Here is a 27,252-nt window from a genome sequence, read left to right as displayed (position 1 = left end):
GTTGAGGTGGGGAGTAGGAGTCCCCACTTTACCCCACCATGGTTTTGAATCACTGTGCTAAAGTGAGAAGCACCTGAAGGGGTCTTATTCAACTCAGGATTTCCAAAAGTTCACAGGTAGTATGATTAAAGTGTCTGTTGAACTATATGATGATCAACTTGAGCTGAACAGGAACAATGAACCAGTGCAAAAAGAAAGCATGTACCACTGTTACTTTAAAATCTCCATCCTAGAGACTTGTTAAAAAAAAAAAAACTAGGAATAAAACTACTATATGATCTAGCAATCCCACCACTAGGCATATACCCTGATAAAACAATAATTTTAAAAGACACATATGCCCCAATATTTATAGCAGCACTGTTTACAATAGCTAGGACATGGAAACAATGTAGATATCCACCTATGGATGAATGAATAAAGAGTTATGGTACATATACACAATGGAATATTACTCAGCCATAAAAAGGAACAAATTTGAATCAGTCCTAGTGAGGTGGATTAATCTAGAGCCTGTTATAAGGAGTGAAGTACGTCAGAAGGAGAAAAACAAACATCATACATCAATGCATATATATGGAATCTAGAAATATGGTACTGATGGACCTATTTACAAGGCAGGAATAGAGACGCAGGCATAGAGAACAGACTTGTGGGCACAGCAGGGGAAGGAGGGGGGATGAATTGAGAGAGCAGCACTGAGACGCACATATCACCATATGCAAACAGATGGCCAGTGGGAAGTTACTAACGCAGGGAGCCCAAACCTGTGCTCTGTGACAGTCTAGAAGGTTGGGATGGGGTGGGAGGTGGCAGGAAGGCTCAAGAGGGAGGAGACATATGTGTACTTATGGCTGATTCACATTGGTATATGACACAATCAACACAACACTATAAAGCAATTATCCTCCAATTAAATACTTGAAAAAAAAAAATCTCCATCCTAGAAAATGGGAAGGTGAGGTGCTATGGGTATCAGAGGGGGTTCTTTCCATTATACCAACATCCAGGTCCCAGATTTTGCAGGCTACCCCAATCTGTCCTTTAAAAGGACCATCCAGAGAAGCAAGACTGGAAGCTTACCTATATTATTGATCGTATATCCCAACAGTCCCATAGATTGTTCTAATTTTTGTTGTCAATTTGTTTTAACTCATTCACTAGGAAAAAATCAATCCCCGGCCCAGGACCCATGAAAACAAAACAACCACCAGGGCAACGTGTATTGAGACCTATTGGTTCCCGGGTCAGGGCACCAGGTAAGAGTCCATAGGACAGAGGGAAACCTACTAAACTCTTTCAAGTAAGACAGCTTGGCCCTACCTTCAGCTTCCCTGCAGCTGAACCAGACTCAAAAAAAAAAAACCTCAGAATTCTGAAAGCTCATGTTCCACCTTCCTACCTTACTCCCACAAAAACAGAAAGAAAGGCCCAAGATAGAGGTTGATCTTGAACTTCAGTTCTGACTCAGCTCTCCCAGTTATTATCTTCAAGACAATTCTTAAACCTGGCTGTGCCTATAAACAGACTCCCTGGGAGAAGCTTTGCAAGGGCCAGATTTTATTAGTTTAGAAATCATCCTTTTGGGGAAAGTGAATGATGGCCCCTAGAAGGACACTAAAATGCAAGCAGCAAAGCTCCCAGAGTCTCAGTGGAAGTGTGGAGCCAAAAAGCTCACACAAAGATCCCTTTGGCATTGGATCCAGCCTTCCCTTTGCAGAGCAGTAATTCCTTGGATTTTCTCTACATTATCCTTTTTCTTATTTCAAAAGCAGTGTGTTAGATTAATTCAGGGCTCCAGTGCTGCTCCTTTACCCACCTCTACCTTCTTTCTAATCTCCTCAATTTGGCTACTTTTCATGTCTTTAAAAAATGAGACACAAAGCTTTCTTTCCAAAATATAATCTCCCAGGTTGGCTGCACCAGACAGTGTCTTGGCCATGTGTAACTTTGATCTTACACATGGAATTTTAAAGCCAGAGGGTCATGGTGGTGGAGGGAGGCCCTGCTGCTCTCCAACCAGACCCAAGAGGGCTGGCTCCACGGGAGCATATGTGTTCCATTCTGGCAGCTCCCCTTAATGTGCAAAAAAATCACATTTAATGCAGATTTTAACAAATTTTACACCAATTCTTTTTTTTTTTTTTTAAGAAGGAAATTAAAATAATCCCACCCACCAGGCAGGTGGGCTCCCTGACTTAGTGGGAAGCTTCTAGCTGCTTCCGCACATGGTCCTCATTTACTCTCAGCTTCTGCCTCACTAGGAGATGCCGCCCCCTCCATGCTGGCACACCACTCACAGCTGTTCTCTGGTGGCCCTGAACCACGAGTCTTGAATGCCACCTGAGCCAGAGTCAGAAAAGTCCAATCTACAAGTAAAACTCAACTTTCAGCAGAAAAGCTTTATCCCTTGCTGCTGTTAAGTTTGTCCTTGACGCTGACAAAATGAGGTGACTCCTGAGTTCCTAATTCTACCTCAGGAGCAGCAGTAGAGAGCATTTCCGAGCCCACAGGGCTGAAGACACCCTGGTACGACGGGGTAAGGCCCAGCACATCCCCCAAATTATCTGAATCGATCAACAGGACATAGACCAGGCAGACGTGAGTCCTAGCACGAGGTCCCCCTTTCTCTAATTTGCAGTGTGGGCTCAGGGCAGCAAGAAAACCTCTGTGCTGTCTGTAAAAGGGGCATCATGATTCTTACCCCTGAGTGGGGTTGACTGTGGTGAAGATAACCGAGACAGCAGGGCCAAAAGTACTCGGAAATAAAGGTTTTCCGTAACTGCAAAGGATTATTGTAATAATCTGATGATGCAGAGAAGACCTGAAAAACCCACAGCCTGTACATGAAGTTGAACAGTAAATATCTGTCATCCAAGGGGGAAGCCTGATGGAATAGTTTTGCTCCTGTGAGGTGTTAATTAGAGAAAATGACCCCCGGGGTCTTCTCAGCCTGTAAGGTAAATAAGTTAAAATCCTGAAATACCAGAGCTCATTATTGCCTGGAACTTTGCTGGTCTTTCCAGCACCGGCTGAGCGGCCTCTCAAACATGTCACATAATACGTGATTATACTGTTTTCTATCATTCAACTGGGTCAGTCCTACCTGCCCAACTAGAGCATCCAAGCCTATTCTGGGTCCTTTCCCCTTCCCTAAGCCGGAGGCTGGACACACAGAAAACCTTCAGGTCAGACTTGCGGACCACTCAGGAACTAGGTACTGACGTGTATAGGGCGACGCACAGGCTCCACAGACCAGCCCCTGCCCCCCAAGAGCTTAGTCTTCCAGCCATAGGAGGGAGAGGACTCATTCTCAGGTAACTGATGGAAATGAAGAAGGTGTTAAAAGCCAGAAGAAGGTTACACACACAGTCTAGTGAGATTTCAGAGAAAGATTCTGTCCCTTCTAGCCAGAGTAACAAAGACACCTTGGTGAAAGGATTGTTGAACTGTAGTTCTTTAAGCCTCACTCTCTGCAGGGGCAGTGGGATAACATGGTTATCCCATAGGCTCCATCCTGGCCTTTGAAACCAGCTTAGTGAGGCCACCAGGGAATCACTGTTCAAAGCCTTCTGCTCTCTCATGGACCACCAGGCATGTGCCCTGTCTGTGTTATGGATCATCAGTGGAGACTGGATGACTTCCCCCTGGAAACAATGGGTGTGGTTCTGAGAAGGCTTTTCTTATTTGCAGGCACCAGAAATCAACCCTGGCAGATTTAATCATAAGAGATTAACTTAACAGAAGAATAAGGAGCTAGAAGGATGTGAGCAAGATCCAGAGAGAATTTGGCATTTTAGCAACAAGAGGTCAGGGAACTTTTCTCTAGATTCCACCTTTGTAATGAATCAGCTCCAAAGACCTATCACAAGTTTCAAATTCCTAGAGGGAGAATCTGATGGTGCCCCATCCCACTGCTGAGACGGGAGCACAGACAATGAGATGCTTCCACGCTGTTGCAAGCAGCACTGAGATGCTTCCAGAGAAGGGGCCTTTTTGAACCAGGCAACCACACAAACTGGTGTCTACCAGATCTGAGGAGCTAGTGAAAAGGGAAGGTACACATGCCAATAATTTCAGGCAATTCAAACCCATTCCATCAAATTAATTAAAAGCATGTAGTATATCAGTTGCATCCAGCTTTCACAGGCTCACCAAAAAAATTAAAAAGTGTCTGGAAACAGAAGCTTGTAATGAAAGAGGCTCCTGAAGCATAGCTGCAATGTGACTGCCCTGACAACATAATGTTCTCTGCTTCTAAGAAATATTTTTGAGAAACCATTACAGAAAAGGCACACCTTCCCTGGGGAAGATTCAAAATGTAGTTTTATTTACCAGAGTTATTCTTGTCATGTTATATTATTGCTAGAAGAATTCGAGTTTGGAGGTAGAGATTGGGTTATTTTGCTTTGTGTCTTTAGAAAACTTTAGATGGGTCTTGAGTAAGGGCTTAGATGTGTCTTGAGTAAGGGCTTAGATGTGTTGACCATTTTTCTCTGAGGCTTTACATTTTTAATTTAGTTGTTGTACAAATGATTTGGAAAATCCATTACCCAGGGAATCTTCTTGAAACTCTTGGTTCACATTGTAATTCATAAACTCCTCAAGTTTCTTGGGTGCTTTGCAAAGGCTGTCTTAAAGAAGAGTCACTCAAATTGTACTTTCCAGTGGGAGAGTTACAACTGACCACACTTTTTAGAATCAATGAGCAAATGAGAACTCTCCAGAGTGGCTCCCTAGAGTTGAAATATTTAATGGAAGGTTGTTCTTTATCATTTCCTTATCATTTCTTTAAAAGGCTATCAGACACAGTCTATAAGGAATACCTGAGCTCAGTGGAAAGGTGCCAAGTGGGAATGTCCACCCTCTCTCTCAGTTGTCCTATGTACAATTAGCAGAGTAAAGAGTTGGAGACAAGTCACAGGCACTTTGTCGACGTAAGGGTTGGACAAATAGAAGAATCCATTCCAAAGTACTGAGTCCACCCTACCCCATCCCCAGCAAGGAGGCAGAGTTGTCATGAGGCATGGCTGGGATAGCGTGAACCCTTCACAGCAAGCAGCTGGGAATTGAAAGTACTTATTGAGCTCTAATCTTGTGAGAAATGCTATATTAATATTACATAAACATTTTCTTACTGAATCTCAAAAATCTGTGCAGTTGTTAGTATCATCATCACTTTATATGTGTGAAATGCACCCAGGCAGTCTGGCTCCTGAGTCTATACTGTCACCTTCCCACTATGCTGCCGTCCAGAGAGAAAGCACATGCAAATGGCAATGAAGACACATCCCATAAAGTACACAGCACCCGAGACAGACCTTAACCAAGGGTAGGATCCAACCAGCAGAGAAGGGTGGGTGTGCCAGGTGGCAGAAACAGGGTGACTGAAGGCAGGACTGCTGCTGCTGCTAAGTCGCTGCAGTCGTGTCTGACTCTGTGCGACCCCATAGACAGCAGCCCACCGGGCTCCGCCGTCCCTGGGATTCTCCAGGCAAGAACACTGGAGTGGGTTGCCATTTCCTTCTCCAATGCATGAAAGTGAAAAGTCAAAGTGAAGTCGCTCAGTCATGTCCAACTCTTAGTGACCTGATGGGCTGCAGCCTTCCAGGCTCCTCCGTCCATGGGATTTTCCAGGCAAGAGTATTGGAGTGGGGTGCCATCTCCTTCTCTGGAAGGCAGGACAATATGAGGCAAACTCAGGAAACACGAATGTCTGATTTGTCTAGGGAGGCACTGTCCAGTAGAAATATGTTAGTCACAAGTGTCATTTTAATTTTTAATAGCCACATTTTAAAAGGTTTAAAAAGGTGAAATAAAGTTTCAGTTCAGTTTAGTCGCTCAGTTGTGTCCGACTCTTTGCAACCCCATGAACTGCAGCATGCCAGGCCTTCCTGTCCATCACCAACCACCAGAGTCTACCCAAATCCATGTCCATTGAGTTGGTGATGCCATCCAACCATCTCATCCTCTGTTGTCCCCTTCTCCTCCTGCCCTCAATCTTTCCCAGCATCAGGGTCTTTTCCAGTGAGTCCGCTCTTCGCATCAGGTGGCCAAAGTATTGGAGTTTCAGCTTCAACATCAGTCCTTCCAATGAATACTCAGGACTGATCTCCTTTAGGATGGACTGGTTGGATCTCCTTTGCAGTCCAAGGGACTCTCAAGAGTCTCTCCAACACCACAGTTCAAAAGCATCAATTCTTCGGTGCTCAGCTTTCTTTATAGTCCAACTCTCACATCCATACATGACCACTGGAAAAACCATAGCCTTGATTAGACGGACCTTTGTTGACAAAGTAATGTCTCTGCTTTTTAATATGCTGTCTAGGTTGGTAAAATATTTTATTTAATCCAAATATACAAAATCATTTTTGTTGGAAGGCAAAATTGAATATTGAATTTTGAATATTCAATTAAATATTGAAATCTTGAATATCCAGTACTGAATTTTTGTTGGAAGGCAAAATTATTATATCAAATAATGTCCTCTAAACTTGAGATTGAAAAACAAAACAGGCACCTTCATGAAGTGCAACTATGAAGCTTATTGAGGGTAATTTATACACAGGTGGGATTAAGTGGACAACATGGACAGTTGTACTCCATTCTGCAGGGTGTGGAAAAGGGTATACGGGGGCTTTACAGGGACCAGAGCTGAAAACAGAACCTGACTGCCGTGGAGAAGCAAGTCCACACCAGATGGGAACCAGGGGTTTTTCCTTCCGCTTGGGGGTTTCATGACCATTAATCGTCTACATCAGCAGGAAGCATTCTTCCAGTTTTCATTTTGGATGAAGACAAGGGTAAAAGGTGACAGGAAACTCATCCAATTTGGGTGCATTCCTTGTGAGTGCACTAAAGGTCAGCCATGCAGAAAGGAGAGGGGTGAGACTGTGGGCCTAAGAGAGAGCTGAGAAAAACAGAGTCAATGTGGTTCAGCCACGAACATCTCAACCTCGATCAATATAAAAATTATTAATGAGATACTTTATTTTGTTTTGCCAAGTCTTTGACGTCTGGTGTGTATTTGAAACTTTGAGTGTATCTCTGTTTGGCCTGGCCATCTTTCAAGTGCTCAATACCCATATGTGGCTGGTGGCTGCATCTTTGGACAGTACAAGTTTAGTGTGTTGGTTATATGAGGGGAAGTGTGGGTGATAGGACTAGCAAATGAAGCTTCAGCCTTTGTTTCAGGGGCCTTGCATGCAAGGCTGAGACATTTGTATAAAAGTAGACAGGTCAAGAGGAGGGACAGAAGAACCTGAGCATTAGAGTGACGTGGTGGGAGTTATCAGGAAAGGCCATACTGGGCAGAGGAAACTCAGGATGGAGAGACGAGAAACCAATATGTGGACTATGGAGCAGTCAAGGTGAAGAATGGCCAAGGAGAATGACAGTGGGAAAAGAATAAAGGGGCCGTGAAGCTGGATTCTGCCCTCATGGTCTGAAGGTAGAATCCAGCCGACACTGGGAATTCAATGGTGAACAGAAGAAACACTCATACAAAACACCTGATGAATTCTCAAAAAACAGTGCAGAAAAAGAGAAACTATTTTTAATGTAGTCATTAGTGCTGTGGAGGACAGGGGAGAGGAAGAAAGAGTACCCTGGTAGGCTCTAAAAGCTTCACGGGAGAACAGGAAGTTAGGGGACTTCCCTGGTGGCTCAGATGGTAAAGAATCTGCTTGCAGGGCAGGAGACCTGGGTTCGATCCCTGGGTTGGGACCATCCCCTGGAGAAGAGAATGGCTATCCACTCCAGTATTCTTGCCTAGAGAATTTCATGGACAGAGGTGTCTAGTGGGCTACAGTCCATGGGGTCACCAAGAGTCGGACATGACTGAGTGACTTACACTTTGAAGTTAAAGACTGTGAGCACACACCCTCAAGAAGCTGGTGGCTCTAACAGAAGCAAGGTTTTTGCAGAAGAACCAGAGGACTGTGTAGTGGGGTGTATCAACACACCCCTAAGGAACAGGACTGTTGTGATTTGACTAACGCAGGACATCGCACTAGACCAGGAACAAAGTAACCTATGTTCTGGTCCAGATCTGCTGCTGAACTGCCTTGCGGTTTCAGGGAAGTCATTTCACTTTTCCTCACTTAAGATTCTTCATCTAAAGTGAGGGGTTGGACCAAACCACTTGCAAGCAATCCTTTTTATTCTGATTCACTGAATTTAATGCAGGAAGTGCTTAAAAGTGTATTCCAAAATTTTCTGATGTAAAACTTTAACATATTGGATGTCCATCTATACTGACTTCATATTTCAGTTAACATTGACATTTCAGTTTCCTCCAGGTAAATGCTAAAGACAAGAGGCCAATAAAGGAAGACATACTCAGTAATGAAGTTACCAAATAGACCAATGCATTTGAAAGCATAAAGATTTAAAATCATTTGTGAAGGGAAAAGCCATTTTTATTTCACTCCAAGATGAAAGCAAGTTTATTATAATGACTGACTTCGAAAAGAACACAGGAATTCTCAAGTGTCTGTTCAATGTAGAACGAGGTCTTATGTAATAAATACAAAAACATTAACATTCTTTTAAAGTCGAACAAGTGAGTGTTTAATGCTCCCATTTCTGAGTTCATTTGCAAACATATCTTTGACCATCTCTGGTTTATGTCTTTTTCTCTTCCTCTGATTTTTCAGTGTTTTAAAATTCAGGGTGTGTAGCTATGCAAGATGGCTAGATGTTTGTAGCTTTCTTAAATCGGTAATACAGATGGCTTTTCTAAACGATTAGAGGGAAGTGAATAAAAACATTTCATATTTGCCATTCTGAGCAGAAGAGGTGAAGCCTCCAGCAAGGTGAACAAGACCCCATCCAGGCCTTGAGGACTCCAGATTAGCATGGGATTTCTTTCCTGGCTCTTGTCTTCCTCTGGTCCTGCTCAGCCTATGGGCTTCAGCAGGTGGTCCCACCATGGAAAGCAGCTGTGCACTCCAAGCTCTTAAAACATGGGGGGACGTGGGGAAACCTACAGTTGTAATTGGTTTGAGGCAATACCTATCTTTAAAAGGAGAGTGTGTCAGTTAAATCATATTTTTCATTCACCTAGGGAGTTTGCTATTTAAAGGAACCTTTCATCAGATCCTCCTGTAGAACAAAGAACTCTTTAATAATGCAAATGTCTCCCAATGGACAGGTTTTCATAAGCAAGGATTTCTAAATCTTGGGCTTCTTTAAAGGGGGGAAAAGAAACTCCTGATTCTGAAACTCTCCTGCTAAAATTATGTTGAAGTTTCATTAACAAACCAGTGAGCTGGACAAACTGGCTTCTTCCAAGGTCATCTGTATTATTAAACTTAGAAGAAAAAAAAAAAGAGGGGCCCAAGCCCCATCCTTGGGCTCTCAAAAAGACATTAGGAACAATTAATGAGGACAGGATAACGTGGCAGCATCTTCTTGAAGGGGATTAGCTTCATCTGAATGCTATTTGTGTATCTGTTGTTGGGCTCTGACAGAAGGTAAGCTGGTGCCTTGACAATTGGGGCTGGCTAGGAAGGGCATTGATTCGGGGCCCAGGTGAAAGAGATGATGGAAGTCTGAAAGCAGGATGGCTCTCATGAGCAATTCCACGTTAGGCAAGACCAAAGGGCTGGACCTTTAGTCTATGCATCCAGGCTTCCCCAACGGCTCCGCAGGTAAAGATTCTGCCTGCAAATGCAGGAGATGCAGGTTTGATCCCTGGGTCAGGAAGATCCCCTGGAGGAGGAAATGGCAACCCACTCCAGTATTCTTGCCTGAAAAATCCCATGGACAGAGAAGCCTGCCAGGCTATATAGTCCATGGGGTTGCAAAGAGTCAGGCACAACTAAGTATGGGCATGACCAGTCACTAGATGCAGGATACCCAGGAAAGAAGACCTAATATTGAGGGAAGTGGCAAACTAAGGCTGACAGGAATTCCAGGAGGGCAACTCAGCTGACAACTTCAGTTGCCGACTCTCCCAATAGCTGGGGGAATGGGTGCTGTGCTCAGTCACTCAGTCACGTCCAACTCTTTTGCACCCCCATGGACTGAAGTCCACCAGGCTCCTCTGTCCGTGGGATTTTCCAGGCAAGAATACAGGAGTGGATCACCGTTTCCTTCCCCAAGGGGTCTTCCTGACCAAGGGAGAGAACCCATGTCTCCATGTCTCCTGCATTGCAAGTGGATTCTTTATCACTTCCCAAAGAGTACCTCAGTCCTAAAAGAAGACTGTGGCAGCCCACCACAGCATCCACTAGAGGAATTAACCCAGCTGCACTGGGGCAGCATCTACGCCATGAGACCCAGCTTGCAAGTGAGAACCCAGCAGTGAGAGATATGATATTGATCTTAATCAGATAGCAGAGGATGAGATGGTTGGATGGCATCACCAACTCGATGGACATGAGTTTGAGCAAGCTCTGGGAGTTGGTGATGGACAGGGAAGCCTGGCATGCTGCAGTCCATGGGGTTGCAGAGTCAGACACGACTGAGTGACTGAACTGAGCTGAACCAGATAGCACCTAGGAACCTATCCAGGGCAGCAGTGTCTTCGGAGAGGCAGAAATGCAGGGCTCAAGATCTGGTGATTGGCAGAAAGGAAGGTCAGAGGCTTTCCTTCTGGATGGACTTTGGGGAGACCAGGCAGGGTACAGGATAAGGAATCAAGGCCAAAATAAGTACCAGTACAGGGGGAGCATAGTTCCAGGTACTAAGGTGCACCATAGGCAACCATCCTGATGTATGTTCATATGTTTTCTAATGTCTGGTGTGCATGTATTTTAATTCTGCAAGTAGTATTATGCATATATATCATTAGTTTCTTAGGCATTTCTCTTAACACCACGATTCTAAGGCCCACACACACTGCTCCATGTACCTTTACACTCTTGCTCCTACCTGCCGACTCATTAGGTAGGTGTGCACATTTCACCATTCCCTCACTCAGTAGGAGACACTCAGGTTGCCTTCCACACCCTTGATGCTGCGTAGAAAATCTTTGTGCAGGTTTCCTTACATATCAGTGTGAGAACTTCTCTGGGATGTATACAGGAGCAGAACTGCAGGGTTATTGGGACAATTGTTCACATTGCTAACAGCTTCTGGCTTCACGGGTAGAATCACAGAAGCATCAAACAGGAAAAGGATCACCACCAAAGGGAGTACCTTGGGATGGTTATTAACAAATCATGGGCCACATAAACAAACATTTAAATACAGGAGACAGACACGTGAATGCTTCGGAACTGCTGCCCTTGGAAGATGAATCAGAAAGAAATACAAAATGTCACTAAAATAAAAATTTGTCAGCGGGGGAAACAGTTTGGGATTCATAGGCCCACCTTCCCCATACCACTTCATGCCTATACTTCTGTTGTGAAAAGCTTGGTGCACCTGTCTCACCCCATCTCTCTCTCCATCCTCTGACCTCCAGGCCTCTTTTCTGAGGCCAGCCACATCCATAAAGCTACCTGCTGTTCACTCGGTGTCTCTTTTATGGAAGGCACTCTTGTTTTCACTCTCATCACTAGCCTTTCCTGCTCTGCAGCATCAACATCAACTCTACAGAATTTCATCTTGCACCAGGGCTGTGCACAGTCACTGGGAGCAGCCAGTGATGATCTACAGCTTCTCTCACTTCTGTCCAACCCTTGCTCCTTATCTTTCATCCCTCCATCAATCAAACACTCAGGTGTCCTCCCTGGGTCAGCTCTGAGCCAAACTGCTCTCCTGGGAGCCACACATGCTCCCTTTTGGAGGAGAAGGCTGCCTGCTAAGAGGCTTCAGCTTCTGAGCTGCATTTGCATGAATAAACAGCTCTGAAGGGTTCAGTTGAAGCTTTTATGTAAACACTCTCCAAAATATGTTCTGCACTGCATTATCCCCAGCAATAAAGATTCTGGAATCAGAATTTGGCTGTCAGTTTTATTGATGTTGCATGGGGTACAGTAGAATACAGCTTTCTCTTCTGGAAATTTATTGACTTGGCAGTGCAGAGAGCAATAAAACTGTGTTTTTAATCAGTAAGCCAAGCAGACATGATTCCAGAAGAAATATAGGAAGCAAACATGCCATCATAAGAAGATTTCTCCCTGTCCTGTCCCTGTTCTTCTCAGATGTTCTGTTAACTAAGTTTGGGTACTGAAGGATATGCTTGGTGGGACTGTCTTCAGGAATAAAATTAGAGGACCAAGTTTGGATTACTTGTTCTAGGTTGTAACACCTCTAAGAGATTGTTGAGTGAAAGTGTTTTTCTGCAATGAAATTTCTTTGCATTAGCTCCTGGAGACGAATTACCGGTAAGCTGCTTTGCAGGAGGAATAGCAAGAGTGTAACATGCTTCTTCTCAAGAGGAGCGAGGGTCCGGTGCCTGTCCTTTCACTGTGCTCAATGAGAAAGAGTGAGTGACCTGGCATCCATCCGAAGGAAATGAAATCACTACTCTCGGAGACATCTGCATCCCATATTCATGGCAGCATTATTCATAGTAGCCAAGATATGGGAACAACCTGAAGTCATTTGACAGATGAATGGACAGAGAAAATATGGTGTGTGTATATATATATATGTATATATATACCTTGTGTGTGTATATATATATATACACAACAGAATATTTTTCAGACATAACAAGAAGGAAATTTGCCATTTGCAGCAACATGGATGAAACTGGAAAGCATTATTCTAAGTGAAATAAGCTAGAGAAAGACAAATGCTACATGGTATCATTTCTCTCTGAAATCTAGGGGGAAAAAAACAATTTCATAGAAACAGAAAATAGAAGTGGTGGTCACCAGTGACTGGGGGCAAGGGAAAATGAAGAGATACAAGTCAAGGATACAAACGTTCAGTTATAAGAAGAATAGGTTCTGAGGATCTAATGTACAGCAAGGCAGCTATAGTTAAGAATAGGTGGCTATTCAAAAGAGACACAGATGTAAAGAACAGTCTTTTGGACTCTGTGGGAGAAGGCAAGGGTGGGATGATTTGAGAATGGCATTGAAACATTATTATCATATGTGAAACAGATTGCCAGTCCAGGTTCCATGCGTGAGACAGGGTGCTCAGGGCTGGTGCTCTGGGATGACCCTGAGGGATGGGATGGGGAGGGAGGTGGGAGAGGGGTTCAGGATGGGGAACATACGTACACCCATGGCTGATTCATGTCAGTGTATGGCAAAAACCCTTACAATATTTTAAAGTAATTAGCCTCCAATTAAAATAAATTAATTAATTTAAAAAAGAATAGGTGGCTATTGTGTATTTGAAAATTTGCTGAGCTGAATACTCTTACCACACACACTTACACATACATGTTAACTGAGGTGTGACAGGATGTGTTGAGGTAACAGGATGTGTTCATTACCTTGATACTGGTAATCATTCCACAATGTATGTATATTTCTAATTTGTATATGTCTACTTATCATGTTGGAGAAGGCGATGGCACCCCACTCCAGTACTCTTGCCTGGAAAATCCCATGGACGGAGGAGCCTGGTAGGCTGCAGTCCATGGGGTCTCGAAGAGTCACACGACTGAGTGACTTCACTTTGACTTTTCACTTTCATGCATTGGAGAAGGAAATGGCAACCCACTCCAGTGTTCTTGCCTGGAGAATCCCAGGGACGGGGGAGCCTGGTGGGCTGCCAACTATGGGGTCACACAGAGTCGGACACAACTGAAGCAACTTAGCAGCAGCAGCAGCAATTATCATGTTGTACCCTTTAAATATATACAATTATATTTGTCAATTATCCCCCAGTAAAGCTGGGAAAAAAGAAGAGGGAGTGGGTGAGTTGGGAGCCATCTACTTCAGCCCACTATCGCACAGTGGAAAGGACATCTGGACTCTGTCAGCTTGCTCATGTCACCCGGTCCAGGTTACTTCATTTCTTGGGATCAAGTTTCTTCCGCTATTGAAGGGAAATACCCACCCCACACCATTGTTAAGTGAATAAAATAAGGTTAGAGGTGGGTGTGCATAGTTTACACAGCACGTTACAAGTCCCAGGAGCAAGTCCTTTCTGGAACTGTAAGACATCTCACTGATTCTTATCTGCATATCATGGAGGAGGTGCTCTCTCCCAGCAGGTAAGCCAGTCTCTGCTGCATACACAGAAAAGCAAGGCAACATCTCCCACTTCTGTTCTCCACATTCTCAATATTCACTTCCCTCCTGAAATGTCCTGGTCCACTCTCCTCCTCTCTTCCAGTCCCTGGGCCAAATCCTTAAATCAGTGTAGATGCTTGATAAATGCCTTCATCTCTGCCTTGCAGATGCTTTCTCCTGAGTTATCTTAACCCAGGTTCCTTTATCACTCGTACGTTGTCCTGTTCTGGTTTTGCTCTCGCTGAGTGGTCACTCTTTTCTCAACTTTTTGTAATGCATTAACTTTGATCTCAATTCAAGAACACTCAGATTGTTCTTCTGGATATAAGTAAGAGCCTGAAGGAGTCTCTTTAGATGTTTCCCTCAAATGGTATGAGATTAAATGGCATTAAATCAAAGTGGCATTTGATTAACCATAGGAGCAAAGTGGTCTGGTTGAGATAATATTAAAATAGGCTGCCTGGGGAAGATGGTATGGAGCAAAATAGGAGCATGCTGTTAGTGAATCTTCCCTTCTCCTACCTGCCTGATTTTCAATTGTGTTTTCACCATCCATTTCTCCACTCTACCCAAGACAGCTTCTTTTCTATCCTCCCAACAAGCCTATATGTCCACTCTAAAACTATGTGTTAACTGTTTACTTGGTACCAAGCCCGATTCTTTATACAGGCTATCTTGATTAATTTTCACAACGACCCTGTGAAATCGGAATTATTATTTCAATTTTATAGACAAAGGACCTGAAATAGAGGATCTAAATAATATGCTTAGGGTCCTGTAGCCAGGTAGTAGAAGAGTGGAGATTTGACCCTGGGTGCATCTGATCCCAAGGTTCGCTATCTTAACCACGACATTACACACTTTTTGATAAAGACCAAGAATTAGTCATGGCACATTTCTTTATTGATAGAAGTTAGAATTTTCAACCTGAATCTAGCTATTGGGAAGTCTGCGGTCACACACATACACACACATTTCATTCATGAACTTAAAAGGCACTGAATCTTAAATCTTAAACTCTTGGCTTTCCTTTTTTCTTTTCTAGATCACTCACCTATCTCCCTATCAAAGTAATCCCATCTCAAGCTTTCAGAGGACTTAATGAGGTCATAAAAATGTAAGTAAGATACTGCATATCAAAAGACATTTATAATTGAAATAAAATTTTTTCTCAGAGAACACACAGTTGAAAAGTAGTAATTTTTCTAGGAGAGAAACTGTGTTTAGAAAACCCTAGTATTTTTATCTTTAAAGTACAAATAATATCCAGGGACCTTTGAAGAAAAGGGATGATTTTCAAGAGTCATTAAAATTCAGATAATTAACCTTGTCTCAACAAACTGAATGCATTTTGATAGGTGATGATAAACTACTCCAGTAGGAAAAAAAAGATTCCAATCATAAAAAACTCCCTCTGCTAGAGCGGCTGTTCCCTCATGTCACATTTTTAGATAACACCTGCATAGAAGAAAATGTGTTGAAAGTTTATTGTGCATCAGATTATCTTTGTATCTAAATAATAAGTGTATGACAAATACAGTATTTGTATCTATATTGATAAAAGGCATTTATCAAATGTGTAAAGCAGCCTGATAATGCAGTGTGCTCTCAGTGCAATGTGTAACTTCAATCCTATGTTCCTGGGTCAGCTTCTAGGACACAAAAGCCCATATATGGAAAGAGAGTATAGAGTCCAGTATTCCAGCACCCTCCTTAATGTCAGTCTGAGTCACAGGGCCTCAAAGGCCATTTAGATGCTTCCAGAGAGCATCTTAACAATTTTCAGGGCTTTGAAAACAGATCTGCATCTCTGAAGATGCTACATCATCAGTCCTGGTTCTGTGGGGCAGCTCTAACTGCTCTTTAGGGTATTAGCAAACAATAGGAACATTAAAAATAATTTGTTAAGAATTAGTGCATATTATAGGAAATTCATTGCAGGTTATAGAAATGTCAGTTTGCCTGAGGCTAACCTTTACTCTTCTGCTCTCAGGAATTTTAAATGTTGAGTTTTGAAAACTTTGAATGCATTAAGACCTCCTAGTGAGATAAGCTGCTGCTGCTGCTGCTGCTAAGTCGCTTGCCGTGTCCAACTCCATGCAACCCCATAGACGGCAGCCCACCAGGCTCTGCCGTCCCTGGGATTCTCCAGGCAGGAACACTGGAGTGGGTTGCCATGTCCTTCTCCAATGCATGAAAGTGAAAAGTGAAAGTGAAGTCGCTCAGTCATGTCCGACTCTTTGCGACTCCATGGACTGCAGCCCACCAGGCTCCTCTGTCCATGGGATTTTCCAGGCAAGAGTACTGGAGTGGGGTGCCATTGCCTTCTCCGAGTGAGAAAAGCAGGCACAGTTAAATAAGCAAAACTATTAGGTAGGAATAAGATGAATCAGCCTAGAACTACCCACTAGTATGTTGTTCATAAAAGACCTTAATTGCCTTAGACTCAGCCTTTCTGTGGGCTCAAGTCTGAAACCTTCAGTGAATGTTAACCTTAGAATTTGAGACTTTTTTCTCAGCTGGCAGCAAATGGTAGCTTATATGGGGATTTTAGGGTAACACTGACATCACCCGCATGCTTGGGGGTGATATATGGCAAAGTTGGTTCCTTTACTTTTGCGTCTCTTTTTTAAAAAATCAATTCATTCACTTATCTATTCATTCACTGATACCCTAAATGCCAGGCTATATGAAGCCACTAGGGATTCAGGAGTGACTAGGACATAGTCTCTGTCCTTAGTTTGCTAACAAAGTGAGGAAAATGGTCAAATAGAAATAGACAGTCACAACCCAATAAGGACACTTCATGCAGGAGTTGACCACTCTGCAGCTGCCTCAGAACAGGATTTGGGAGAAGGGTAAAGAGTTAAGAAACCAGGAATCCTAACCTAAATTAAAACCTCACTAGAGTGATGGAGTTGGGAACCCAGACATTTTGATCCTGATCCAGAATCTTCTTATAAGCACTATTTGCCTCTCCTCTCAGTTTTAATGCCCAAAGCTATAAAACAAGGGAATCCAACTGGATTTCCCCAGAGGGCATGTCTGCTTCCAACAATCTGTAACTCTGAGTCCATAGATAAATAAGCAAAACTGTCACACCAACAGGAAGTACTGAAACTTGCATTTCAACTGCATCTGGGTTGCAGGTGCCCATTCGTGCTCCTAGAGGGAGGTGTGAGCACGTTACGATGTGAGAACAACTTAAGGCATCCCTGTTCTTTTTTAAAAGGACACACTGGAGCCCCTACCCCCACATTGTTGGGTCAAGCACACAGCTTATTATCATGCAGAAACAATCATTTATTTCATGCTTCTTTTTCTTTTCTCTCTCTCCCCTAGTGAAATCTCTCAGAGTGATTCCCTGGAAAAGATAGAAGCTAATGCCTTTGACAACCTCCTCAATTTGTCTGAAATGTAAGCATCAGCTAACAGATAGTTTATTGCTGTACACTATTACCCTCGCTGGCTGGAGCCCACTCAGTATTTGTATTCAAGCATCCATAGCTAGGAATCCAAGAGGAAAAGACTACAGCAATTACTAGGTCTGGGCAGGCACTAATTTCTGTCACTGCAGTGTCCTGCAGGTTGCCATAGTGACAACTGCTTCTCCCTGGGAGCTGTATAAACTCTGAAATATCATAACACAAAGTGGGAAATTAAAATTGACATTGTGGAGTCCTGCCAAGTAGCTCTTACCTTATGGAAGGAAGGGTATGGAGTCCTTGAGGTGGTGGAATATTTAGATAGGAGCTTAGAGATCATGAATTAGTTCACTGGGGACTATTTGGGCATATTCATTTATTTAGTCAATGGTTCTTAGAAACCTACCACGTAAAAGTGTTTGACATGTGTATGTTGGATTTGTTGTTGTGATGTTTTTGAACTGATTCTTAATAATAATCCTTTCCAAATTATCATTTTCTTCCAATTTACAAAAAAAGGGGAATGGGAGAAGACTAGCTTGGTTCAGTTTTCAGATGTCACACAGCAAGTTAGCGCCAGAGTTAATAAGACTAGAAATCAGGTCATGTGACTCCTAAACCAGGCTTCTTACTGCTGCCTAGTTTGGCCCAAATCTGAACGTCTACAAGCTGCATCAGCAGAGGAGTTTCCAAAGTTAAGGAAGCAGAAAAGATATTAGCAACAAATACATTTTGAGCACTTGTGCTCAGCCTTTATTTCCTCTAGGTTGTGTCATTTAATCCTTGCAGCTGCCCGGCAAAGTGGGGTAATTATCCCTTTTGTTCACAGGAAGGAATGGAGGCTCAGAAGGGTTGATAATTTGGCCAAAGTGGCACCTTCGACAATGCCAGGGCTGGAATTCAGCCCCAGCCCATGTCTTCAAAGCTTGTGCATTTTCCACTGTACCACAAGGCCTCCCTATGAATGGTCCAATTAGCAATCATCTAGAGAGGATAGTGAATTAATAAGTTTGTGGGTACACATGTCCAACTAAGGATCAAATGATCCTGGAATACGGAGGAGGTTAAATTTACATCTCCCCCAAGAGACAACAGTGTAACCAGGGAAGTAAGACTAATTCACCAGAGGGAAAGCCAAAATAACAGGTATTTAAGTGCAAAAGGTATAGTCTGGACTTCACTGTGGAGTAGAATTTCACAGTGGGAGTGGGGTAGGGAAGGTCATTTCTGTTACATCATTTCCATTTTCAGTCCTACCTGGACCTGGAAATCTGAAAATCTGCAGTTTTAACAGACTTCCCAAGCAATGTTGAACCACAGCAGCCTGAGATAAATAAAACTGCTCATGATGTAAAGCAGTTTTATTTAATAGATAAAGATATCTATCTTTATATAAAGTATCAATTTATAGATTGATAAAGTATCAATTTATTGATAGAGAAAGAAAAATAAAGTGCTCTAAGGGAAAGAAGGCCCTGAGACTAGAATGTCAGCTCCCCACGGTTCTCTTTGCCTTGTTTACAGCTGGATCTCCAGCACCTAGAACAATGCCTGGCACATGGAGGTATTCAATAAATGTTTGTTCAATGAATGGATGGATGAGTGGTTAGATTCCAAAAGAGTCTTAAGAAATGGAAGTTCTTTCCATCCTACCCACCTAATGTCTTATATGGCCCAAGAATGCTTGACTTAGTTGTTGTAAAGTTAATTACAACAAAAAGTCACTCACCTCTAAAGAATCAAAGGGATGTAAAGGACAGAAATCGGCACCATGGTGGGAAACTACAGTAAGGTGGAATACACACTAGACTTGGAGTTGGAAAAGCTGTGTTCACCTCCAAGTTCTGCTACTTCTCAGTTCTGTGATTAGAGACCAGTCATTCAACTTCCTGATTTCATCCATTACTGTCAACACTGGAAGGCCTTACTGTGAACCAGACACACACATTTACTGTTCAAAACCCACTCTATGAGGAAATCAAGCCTTAAGTGATACATCCAAGGTCGTACAATCAGTAAAACCAGCCTGTTAAACCAAGCTGACACCGGAGTCCATCCACCTAACCAATACACTAGATTTTCTCTACAGAACAAGAGTAATTATCATTTCCTTCAGTGCCTGTTGCCTGGGTTTAAAAAGCCAGAGGCATTTACTGACCTTTTATTGAATCCATAGTAGACAGAATTCAGTAAATGTAGCTGCTTTTCAAAGTCACTGGGGAACTAGGAAGAAAGGCAATAACGCCACTGCAGTACTGTGGCTGTACTTTTACATTTTGCCAAGCCCTGCCTTGTGTATTCTCTCTACCTATTAAGTTACTCACTCCCTACCAACCTGTGAGGCAGAGGAAGTGCTATTATTATTCTAATTTTACAGTAGGGAGCACGAGCTCAGGGATATTAGAAGGCCTGGCATCATCACACAACTAATTATCTATAGAATGGATGTAAAAACCCCCAAATGCAAGCCCCTAGTGTCAGCCCTGAGCTACTCCAAAGGCTCAGTGCCCATCTGAATAACTGGTCAGTGTGACTGCCAGCCACTACGAAGATGACCAGTTTGTCTCCAAGAGCAAACAGCCAATCCGTTCATTTCTCTTGAGAGTGAAATTGCCCATCACCCCCAGTGTGCTGGCTCCATGGTTGGGCAGGACCTAGCTGGCCAGGAGCCCTGGATGTTGGTTGTTACTCGGGGGCAGGAAGGAGAGCAGAGAGAATGGAACAGACTCCCAGCTATGATGCTTACACTCATCTCAGCAAGAGGTTGAAAGCAGAACTTCCTGGCAGTAGCCAGCTGGCTCCCATCATCCCGTTTCTATCCCGAGGGTCTCAGGAGCACCCCTCAAGCGCAAGAAAGTCACTTGATTTTGTTGATGCCACTCTCAGCCAGCATCCCCTGGTGACCAGGGCCGTGTGCAGTCCAAATAAAGCCCATCTATTAAACTGCTGCCTCTTTTTCCATTTCTCTTTACAGACTGATCCAGAACACTAAAAACCTGGTGTACATTGAGGCTGGAGCATTTACAAATCTCCCTCAGTTAAAATACCTGTGAGGAATTTTCCTTTTTAAGCAATAGGGGCAGGGGATATGGGCATCTGATGAAAACTTAAACAATTAAAAGGTTGGGAAGAATTTTTAAACCACATACTTAGCATTATTTGCATGCCTGTCTTCAGCTTTCTGATTAAAAGCTAATCAGCATTTCCTATTAACCACTATGCTGGGTGCTTTTGAATACACGTTAGTGGTTCCCGACATTTTCTTTGTCCCAAACATCCAAGAAGGATATCACCCCCTTGCAATGATTTTCAAAGTGATGGTGGTCATAGGGCAGGGAGGTCAGGAGACTTTGAAAAGGGTAAGTCGGGATCTCTAAGGTAAGATGGTGATCTAGACAGGGCATAGGTCAAAGTGGGAGGGGCAATTCTGATTGGACCCCCATCCATGGTTAAAAATTCCTGACCTCATTTCCCTCATGTGTTCATTCATTCACTCAGCGAATTTTAAAATACTGCCTTGAGGTAGGCCTTGTGCCATATAAACCAAATCATTATTTTCTATTGCCCATTAAACCTTATTAAGCCCACTAGTTAGCATTATAAGTTGAGTACCACTATAGCCTAGCAGATTTATCACCTTGCCAGCAAAACAAGAATCCCTGTAACGTGATACAAATCCATAAATTAGTCACCCTGGATCTTCTCACATATCAAGTAATCATTTATTCACAGAGGAAAAAAATGAACATTTAACCCTCTGATATAGATGTCTATTCTCTCTTCTTCCTGATGAATTAAATTTCATAAAATCCCCAGAGGACGCAAAGTCCACCACCTCTAGCAGCCCTGCCCTGGGCCACGAGCACAGCCCCTTTGGCCGCTCTAACTCTAGATGACAATTCCTAACCCAAGTGTGCTGCTTTTCCAGACCTCCAAGGGATCTACAGGACACATAAGCATCTGCAGTATCAAATACATTGGAAAAACATAAGAAAATCCCCAAACCACATTTGACCACTGCAGCCCCTTGTTATCACTGCTTTTATTAAATAGCATCTTCACCCCTAAAATACAATATTCTCCCAACCCAGTACACACTGCAGTCCAAGCCCACACTGCCTTCACCGGTCACAGAGAGGACAAGGATTCCATGTGATCTGGGGTAACAGGTAAGGAAGAGAACCAGAGAGAGCCAAAAGAGAAACCTGGATTCCTTTCCTCATCACCAGAGTGCCGGGCAGTTCAGTTCAGCTGTCCACAGTCCATGACTGGTGAATTTAAAACTCGGCTGGGAAGATTCAGATGCTGGACTCCTCTCAAGGAGTCCCATTCTTGTGTAATAAAATAACCTTCAATTTAACCTATCACTGAAGTCTCACTCCTCTTTGAAGGCTAAGTAAAAGGTGGGAGGAAAAGAGGAAGAGCCTTGAGTAGCTCCAAAACCAAAAGAATGTTCCATGATCAGTGAGATACAGGGAAGAACTCCCTGAATTGTCAGGTAGCTAAATAAAGGGAGATTTTTAATAATGAGGATATGATTTCTCACATGGAGATTAATCTTCCTGAAGTGTTGGAGTTAAAACCTGTTCTAAAGTAGAGAGATGCTTTCTAGAACCATTAAGAACACAGAATACACTAAATAGCAAAAGGAAATGGAATGCAATACAATAGGAAATAGAAAAAAGACAGGCTGGAAATACAAATGCAAATGAAAGAGACTGAAGAGTCTGGCCCCATGCCCTAGATCTCTAAAAGGAGCATCTTCCCCCATAGTGTTAGGGGCTTTTAAATTCTGATCCTCAACAGCCAGAAGTGTTACTGATAAAGCCAAGCTCCACATTTTTAAATCGAATGTGAAAATACTTATCTGCACAGTGTCTTTCTACTATTTTTATCTTTATTCCTTAGTAACAATCCCCTATACTCACTCTGCCCACATTCCCATCCTGCCCCAAATCACAGAAGCATCTGTAACACAGGCATCCGCAAGCTTCCAGATGTTACGAAGATCTTCTCCTCTGAATTTAATTTCATTCTGTAAGTACCAGGCTGATTGCTATGCATAACAGTTTCCTATTTGCAGCTGAAATTTAGAAAGTAAATATTTCTCATTTCATTCCTCAAGGGAAATTTGTGATAACTTACACATAACCACCGTACCAGGAAATGCTTTTCAAGGGATGAATAACGAATCCATAACGCTGTAAGTAAACGTGCAAATTCAGGCCCTGCCAGGCAGCTCCTACTATTTCCACTTCTAGCTTGAGGAGGGCTCTCTCTTGTCTTTCATCATGTTCCTAACTCACTGCTGACATTCTTTCTGACCTAAAATGCCAAGGGTGAGAGGAGTCGTGTGGGATGGCAGCTAGGTCATCTGTTCATATGACAACCAACCAACCCATTAAGTTCAAAATTAATCAAGTGGGCCCTGAGGATTTACAGTGACCGAATTTCCAACTGATGAAATTGTTCACCACATCGATGGACTACTTCGAAGCTAAAAAGAGACAGCCTGGAGGGGAGTGACTGCCCTGGTAAAAAGACAGCACAAAAATTTCAAGTTTCAACTGAGAAGAGGTTGGAAGGATATTCTTCAAGTAGGTAGAGTAGCTGATCAAAGGACCCTGCTCTTTCTCTTTCTCTCTCTCTCTCTCAGTCATTTTTCACCTTCTCCTTGGAACCTGCTTACTTTGTTTCTGAAGGAACACCAACTATGCCCATTCCCTACATTCTTTCATACTTGAAAATAATGTCTTCTCATCTGGCAGTCACTGATCAGGTTACCAGGCTCACAAGCCTATCCCTTCCATGCTCTTTCCTAAGGCCTCACCACTAAACATATGGTCCATGGACAAGCATCTATAGTGTCTTCTGAGAGCTGGTAAGAAACGCAGATTCTCAGGCTCATCCCAGACCTACCGACTCAGAATCTGCATTTTAATAAGATTCGAAGTGATTCACATCACATTAAAGTTTGAGGGGCATCATGCTAAGATAACCCAACTTATTTTCTTCACTGTACACCTGCCTGACTTCCTTCCCATTAGATCCCTGCCCTCTTCACATGAACCACCTTCCTTTGCTCCACCATTCAGAGGCAGAATCCTGGGCACCATGTCTCATTTATCTCCAAAGCCCAGTGACCCGTGTTCAATTCTGCTCCCACATCCACATCCTCTCACTCATTCTGCTTTGGTTACATTCCATGGCAGGATCATGATAAGACAATCAATGACTTTAAATGTCCTTAAAGAAAGAGAGAGCATGTATTGATGACCCAGAGATGAGGAGCTAGTTGTGAAACAAGAGACCGTCTCAGAGGATTGTCTTTTATACCATGGATTCTAGAAACTGGTATCAATGGTGCACTGCACTTGATTAGTAATTTTACTGTGTGTAAGTATAATTCAACACATACAGTTATCATGTTACAAAGCTGTAACCAATATAGCCTGGACTCAAGAGTGTTGCAATCAAAAGAATACAGAGCAGCAACCAAAAATAGTTTCAAGACAACTCAAATTCTTACCTTACATCTCTTACACATCAGAAAGGAGACTAGATCCTAGAAAAACTTCTCTACAGTCTTTCTGCTCCTCCACTTCCCTCAGGTACTGTAGCTCTTCTAGCTGTTCATAAAGCCTTTCTGACTCACCATCACCTATGGATCAAGAACTACTTATTCATCATGTCCCCTCTGTCAGAAACAGGGCATTTACAGAGCACTGCATGCCTTGGGATTTGGGGTCTTTCTATGTCTTTACCAAGGACACAAAAGACATATAAGATCCATGTCTTTGAGAAGCTCACAATCTCAGTGGGAGAAAACACGAAAGAATAATACAGGCCAGTAGACATTCATTGCGAGTGTGTGGTACACAGAAATGAGAAGTCTTGGAGAGGTTCTCTTGGGCTGTAGAAGTCAGGCTGCAGACCTGAGTGAGACCTTGCAGAATCAGTAACACTTGTATGAGTAAATATGATAAAAATGGCTAATAGTTATATAGCACTTATTAAGAGCCTACACTGTTTTAAAGTACTTTCTGTAAAACTCATTTAAATCTTGCAACCCTACAAGGTAGGGACTGTCCACCCCATGTTTAGATGAGGAAACCAAGACACTGAGAAGTAATTCAGCCCAGGTCAAGCTTTAGTCTCAGACAGTCTTGGCTCCAGAGTCATGGCCTTAACCATTAATGTGGTACCATTAGGGGCTTCCCTGGTGGCTCAGAGATTAAAGCATCTGCCTACGATGCGGAAGACCTAGGTTTGATCCCTGGGTCGGGAAGATCCCCTGGAGAAGGAAATGGCAACCCACTCCAGTACTATTGCCTGGAGAATCCCATGGATGGAGGAGCCTGGTGGGCTATGGTTCACGGGATCGCAAAGAGTCAGACACGACTGAGCGACTTCAATACACTACACTACACTTCACTATATACTGAGAAAAAGTGCGTGAACATTCCAAGTGAACATGAGCAAAAGCATGGCGGTGGGAAGGAGGAAAAGAGGATGAGGCATATCGATTGGCAGTTGGAAAAGATTGAGATGAATGCTGGGGGTGGAGGAAACACCGGATTGCAGAGGGTTTTCAATGCAGGGTTAAGGGGCTAACAGCTTAAAAATAACCCTGAAAAAAAGTATTAAGAAGAAACCACTCAGTAGAAGAGCTTTTATTCAAAGATCACAAATAGCCAAGACTTCCTTTGATTCTGACCTAAATCTGAAAGTAATCAGGAAAACAGTAGCAAGTACTCCTCCCAGATATAAGCGCAGCCATGGGAGAGGAGTGCAAGGGGAACGGGAGGAGGAGCAAAGATGTGGAAGGAGACCACTAAGAAAATGAATGTTGAGATAAGCCATGAGGGTCTATGAGTTCACACGATGGGGCCACGCCACCAAACCCAAGGGAAAACCAACGATTTCTTCTCACACGTCACATTTCAGCATCTTGTACACAAAGCTGCACAGTGTTTTTATTAGGGGCCATTAACTTATTTTAGTTACGATTTTAAGAACAACAGTGCCTACCAGCAGGGCGTAATTGCCCCACTTCTGAAGTTAACGAGGACTGCGGCTCCATCTCTCCCAGGGAGCCCATGAGGGATTGTGCCTCCATCTCCCTCCTCACTCTTGGCCCTTCATCTGGAAGGGAGTGATTAGTCATTTGCTTGGCAGTTATTCTCAGCTGAATGGGCCTTTCTGTACATGAAGGATCATGTGGAGCACCCCGCTGGAAAAGGGTATTACATTCAAAGAGGAAAACCTTATTTCCTCAGCTATAAAGTTCAACTCTCTAATTAGAAAATAATGAAGGCAAGCCTTCTCTTCTCATTATTAGTAGTAGTTGAGATTTCGCTTTTTATGGAAGCTTTCCTGCCCTCCCCCCGCCCAGATCTTTACCAACTGTGAGCTCTTTTAATGAAAACAAAACACTTCACTTGATGCTGGAGAAGCTCAGTGGGGCTAATGCTAAAACTACGCATTATGCTCTTATGTCCCTTTAAAGCCATTTGGCTTTTCATTAAATCTCCTCAAGAGGCTACCTTGAAATGCCCCCCACCCTGAATGAGCAGGATTTGGCTGCGCCACCTTTACAATGTTCTAAACGACTTGTCATACCAGGCTTAAAAAAGGAGTCAACCTTGATTCACACCTGAACTCCTCACAGAGAAGGAAAGGTCATGGCAATCAATTCTCTAAGACCCTTCAGAGAAGGGTAGCCCGGCAAAGGAGGACAAGATCCCTGGCTGCACCGTGAAGAGCCGCAGTGGGGAGACTGTTGGGCCCTGAAGTAGAAAGCCTGGGCATTAGCCCTGCCTCTCAGTCCACCCAGTTTAAGCCAAGTCACAGAGCCGCAACAAACTTTCCAATGGGACTATTCATACCTCCTTGTGCAAATTCAGTTCAGTCACATTGTGTCAACCACACTGTATCACCACTTAAAAGCTCATATTCAGCAAGCCGATTATTTCAGACCATCATGAAAATGTGTCTCATCATCTCTTTTTAAATACTTTTCTGTTTGTTTTGAAAAATTTAACTGGCAAATAGAATCACTTTTCATTTGTCTTTCCACTGACGGAAGGCAAGAACAGCACTCTGAACACCCCTACACATCTTACCTAGTTTCACCTACTGTCATCATCTTGGCCACATCCATTCCATCTCTGTATGTGTAAATATACACAACACATTTCCCTTTTGCCAAACCATCCAAAAGAAGTTTATAGACATGATACTTCCTACCCAAATACTTCAGCATGTACTTCCCTAAACAGAAACATTCTCTGGAACTACAACTCCATTACACCTAAGAAAATCAACATGGATTTAATGACATCATCCAACTTACAGTCTGTGTTCTAATGAAAATGTCTTTGACAGGTTTTTTTAAAACTCAGAATTCAAACATTATCCATAGCATTTTTGCTGTTAAGTCCCTTAGTCCTCCCAACCTCACCCCCTGGGAACCGCCCTCCTGTCTTCCTCTGCTCTGCAAAACACGAATTCCTTTGAGGGCTTAGGCCAGTTGTCTGGACTCCTCCAACTATACGGTCCTGATTAGATGTTAAATGTCTCCCTCTGCATCAGACCAGGAGGTGCATCATGTCACACGATGCCACTCCTTGGCTATTTGGCTACAGAGGTACTGCCAGACCTCTTCATTGTAAGGGCATGTTTCTCCCTTTGCCATAATTCAGCAAACCATCATGGGATACTTTGAGTTTGTGTGA

The 27,252-nt window shown here is 43.1% G+C and overlaps 1 protein-coding gene across 1 annotated transcript in view; it reads left to right on the top strand.

The window, feature by feature from the left end:
* Positions 1–15,109: 15,109 nt before the first annotated feature.
* Positions 15,110–27,252, top strand: part of LHCGR (luteinizing hormone/choriogonadotropin receptor) — a gene marked incomplete at its 5' end in the record, with an annotated part of 41,962 nt that continues 29,819 nt past the window's right edge. The window contains 5 exons of the mRNA XM_040225681.1: positions 15,110–15,207; positions 17,433–17,507; positions 20,490–20,564; positions 22,478–22,552; positions 22,641–22,718. Of these exons, the coding sequence (XP_040081615.1) occupies positions 15,110–15,207; positions 17,433–17,507; positions 20,490–20,564; positions 22,478–22,552; positions 22,641–22,718 (401 nt within the window). The remainder of the gene's footprint in view (positions 15,208–17,432; positions 17,508–20,489; positions 20,565–22,477; positions 22,553–22,640; positions 22,719–27,252) is intronic.

The sequence above is a fragment of the Oryx dammah genome, unplaced genomic scaffold (genome assembly GCF_014754425.2).
Source record: "Oryx dammah isolate SB20612 unplaced genomic scaffold, SCBI_Odam_1.1 HiC_scaffold_25, whole genome shotgun sequence".
Lineage (NCBI taxonomy): Eukaryota > Metazoa > Chordata > Mammalia > Artiodactyla > Bovidae > Oryx > Oryx dammah.
The sequence above is the reverse complement of the archived record's forward strand: the minus strand, read 5'-3'. Positions and strand labels throughout refer to the sequence as shown.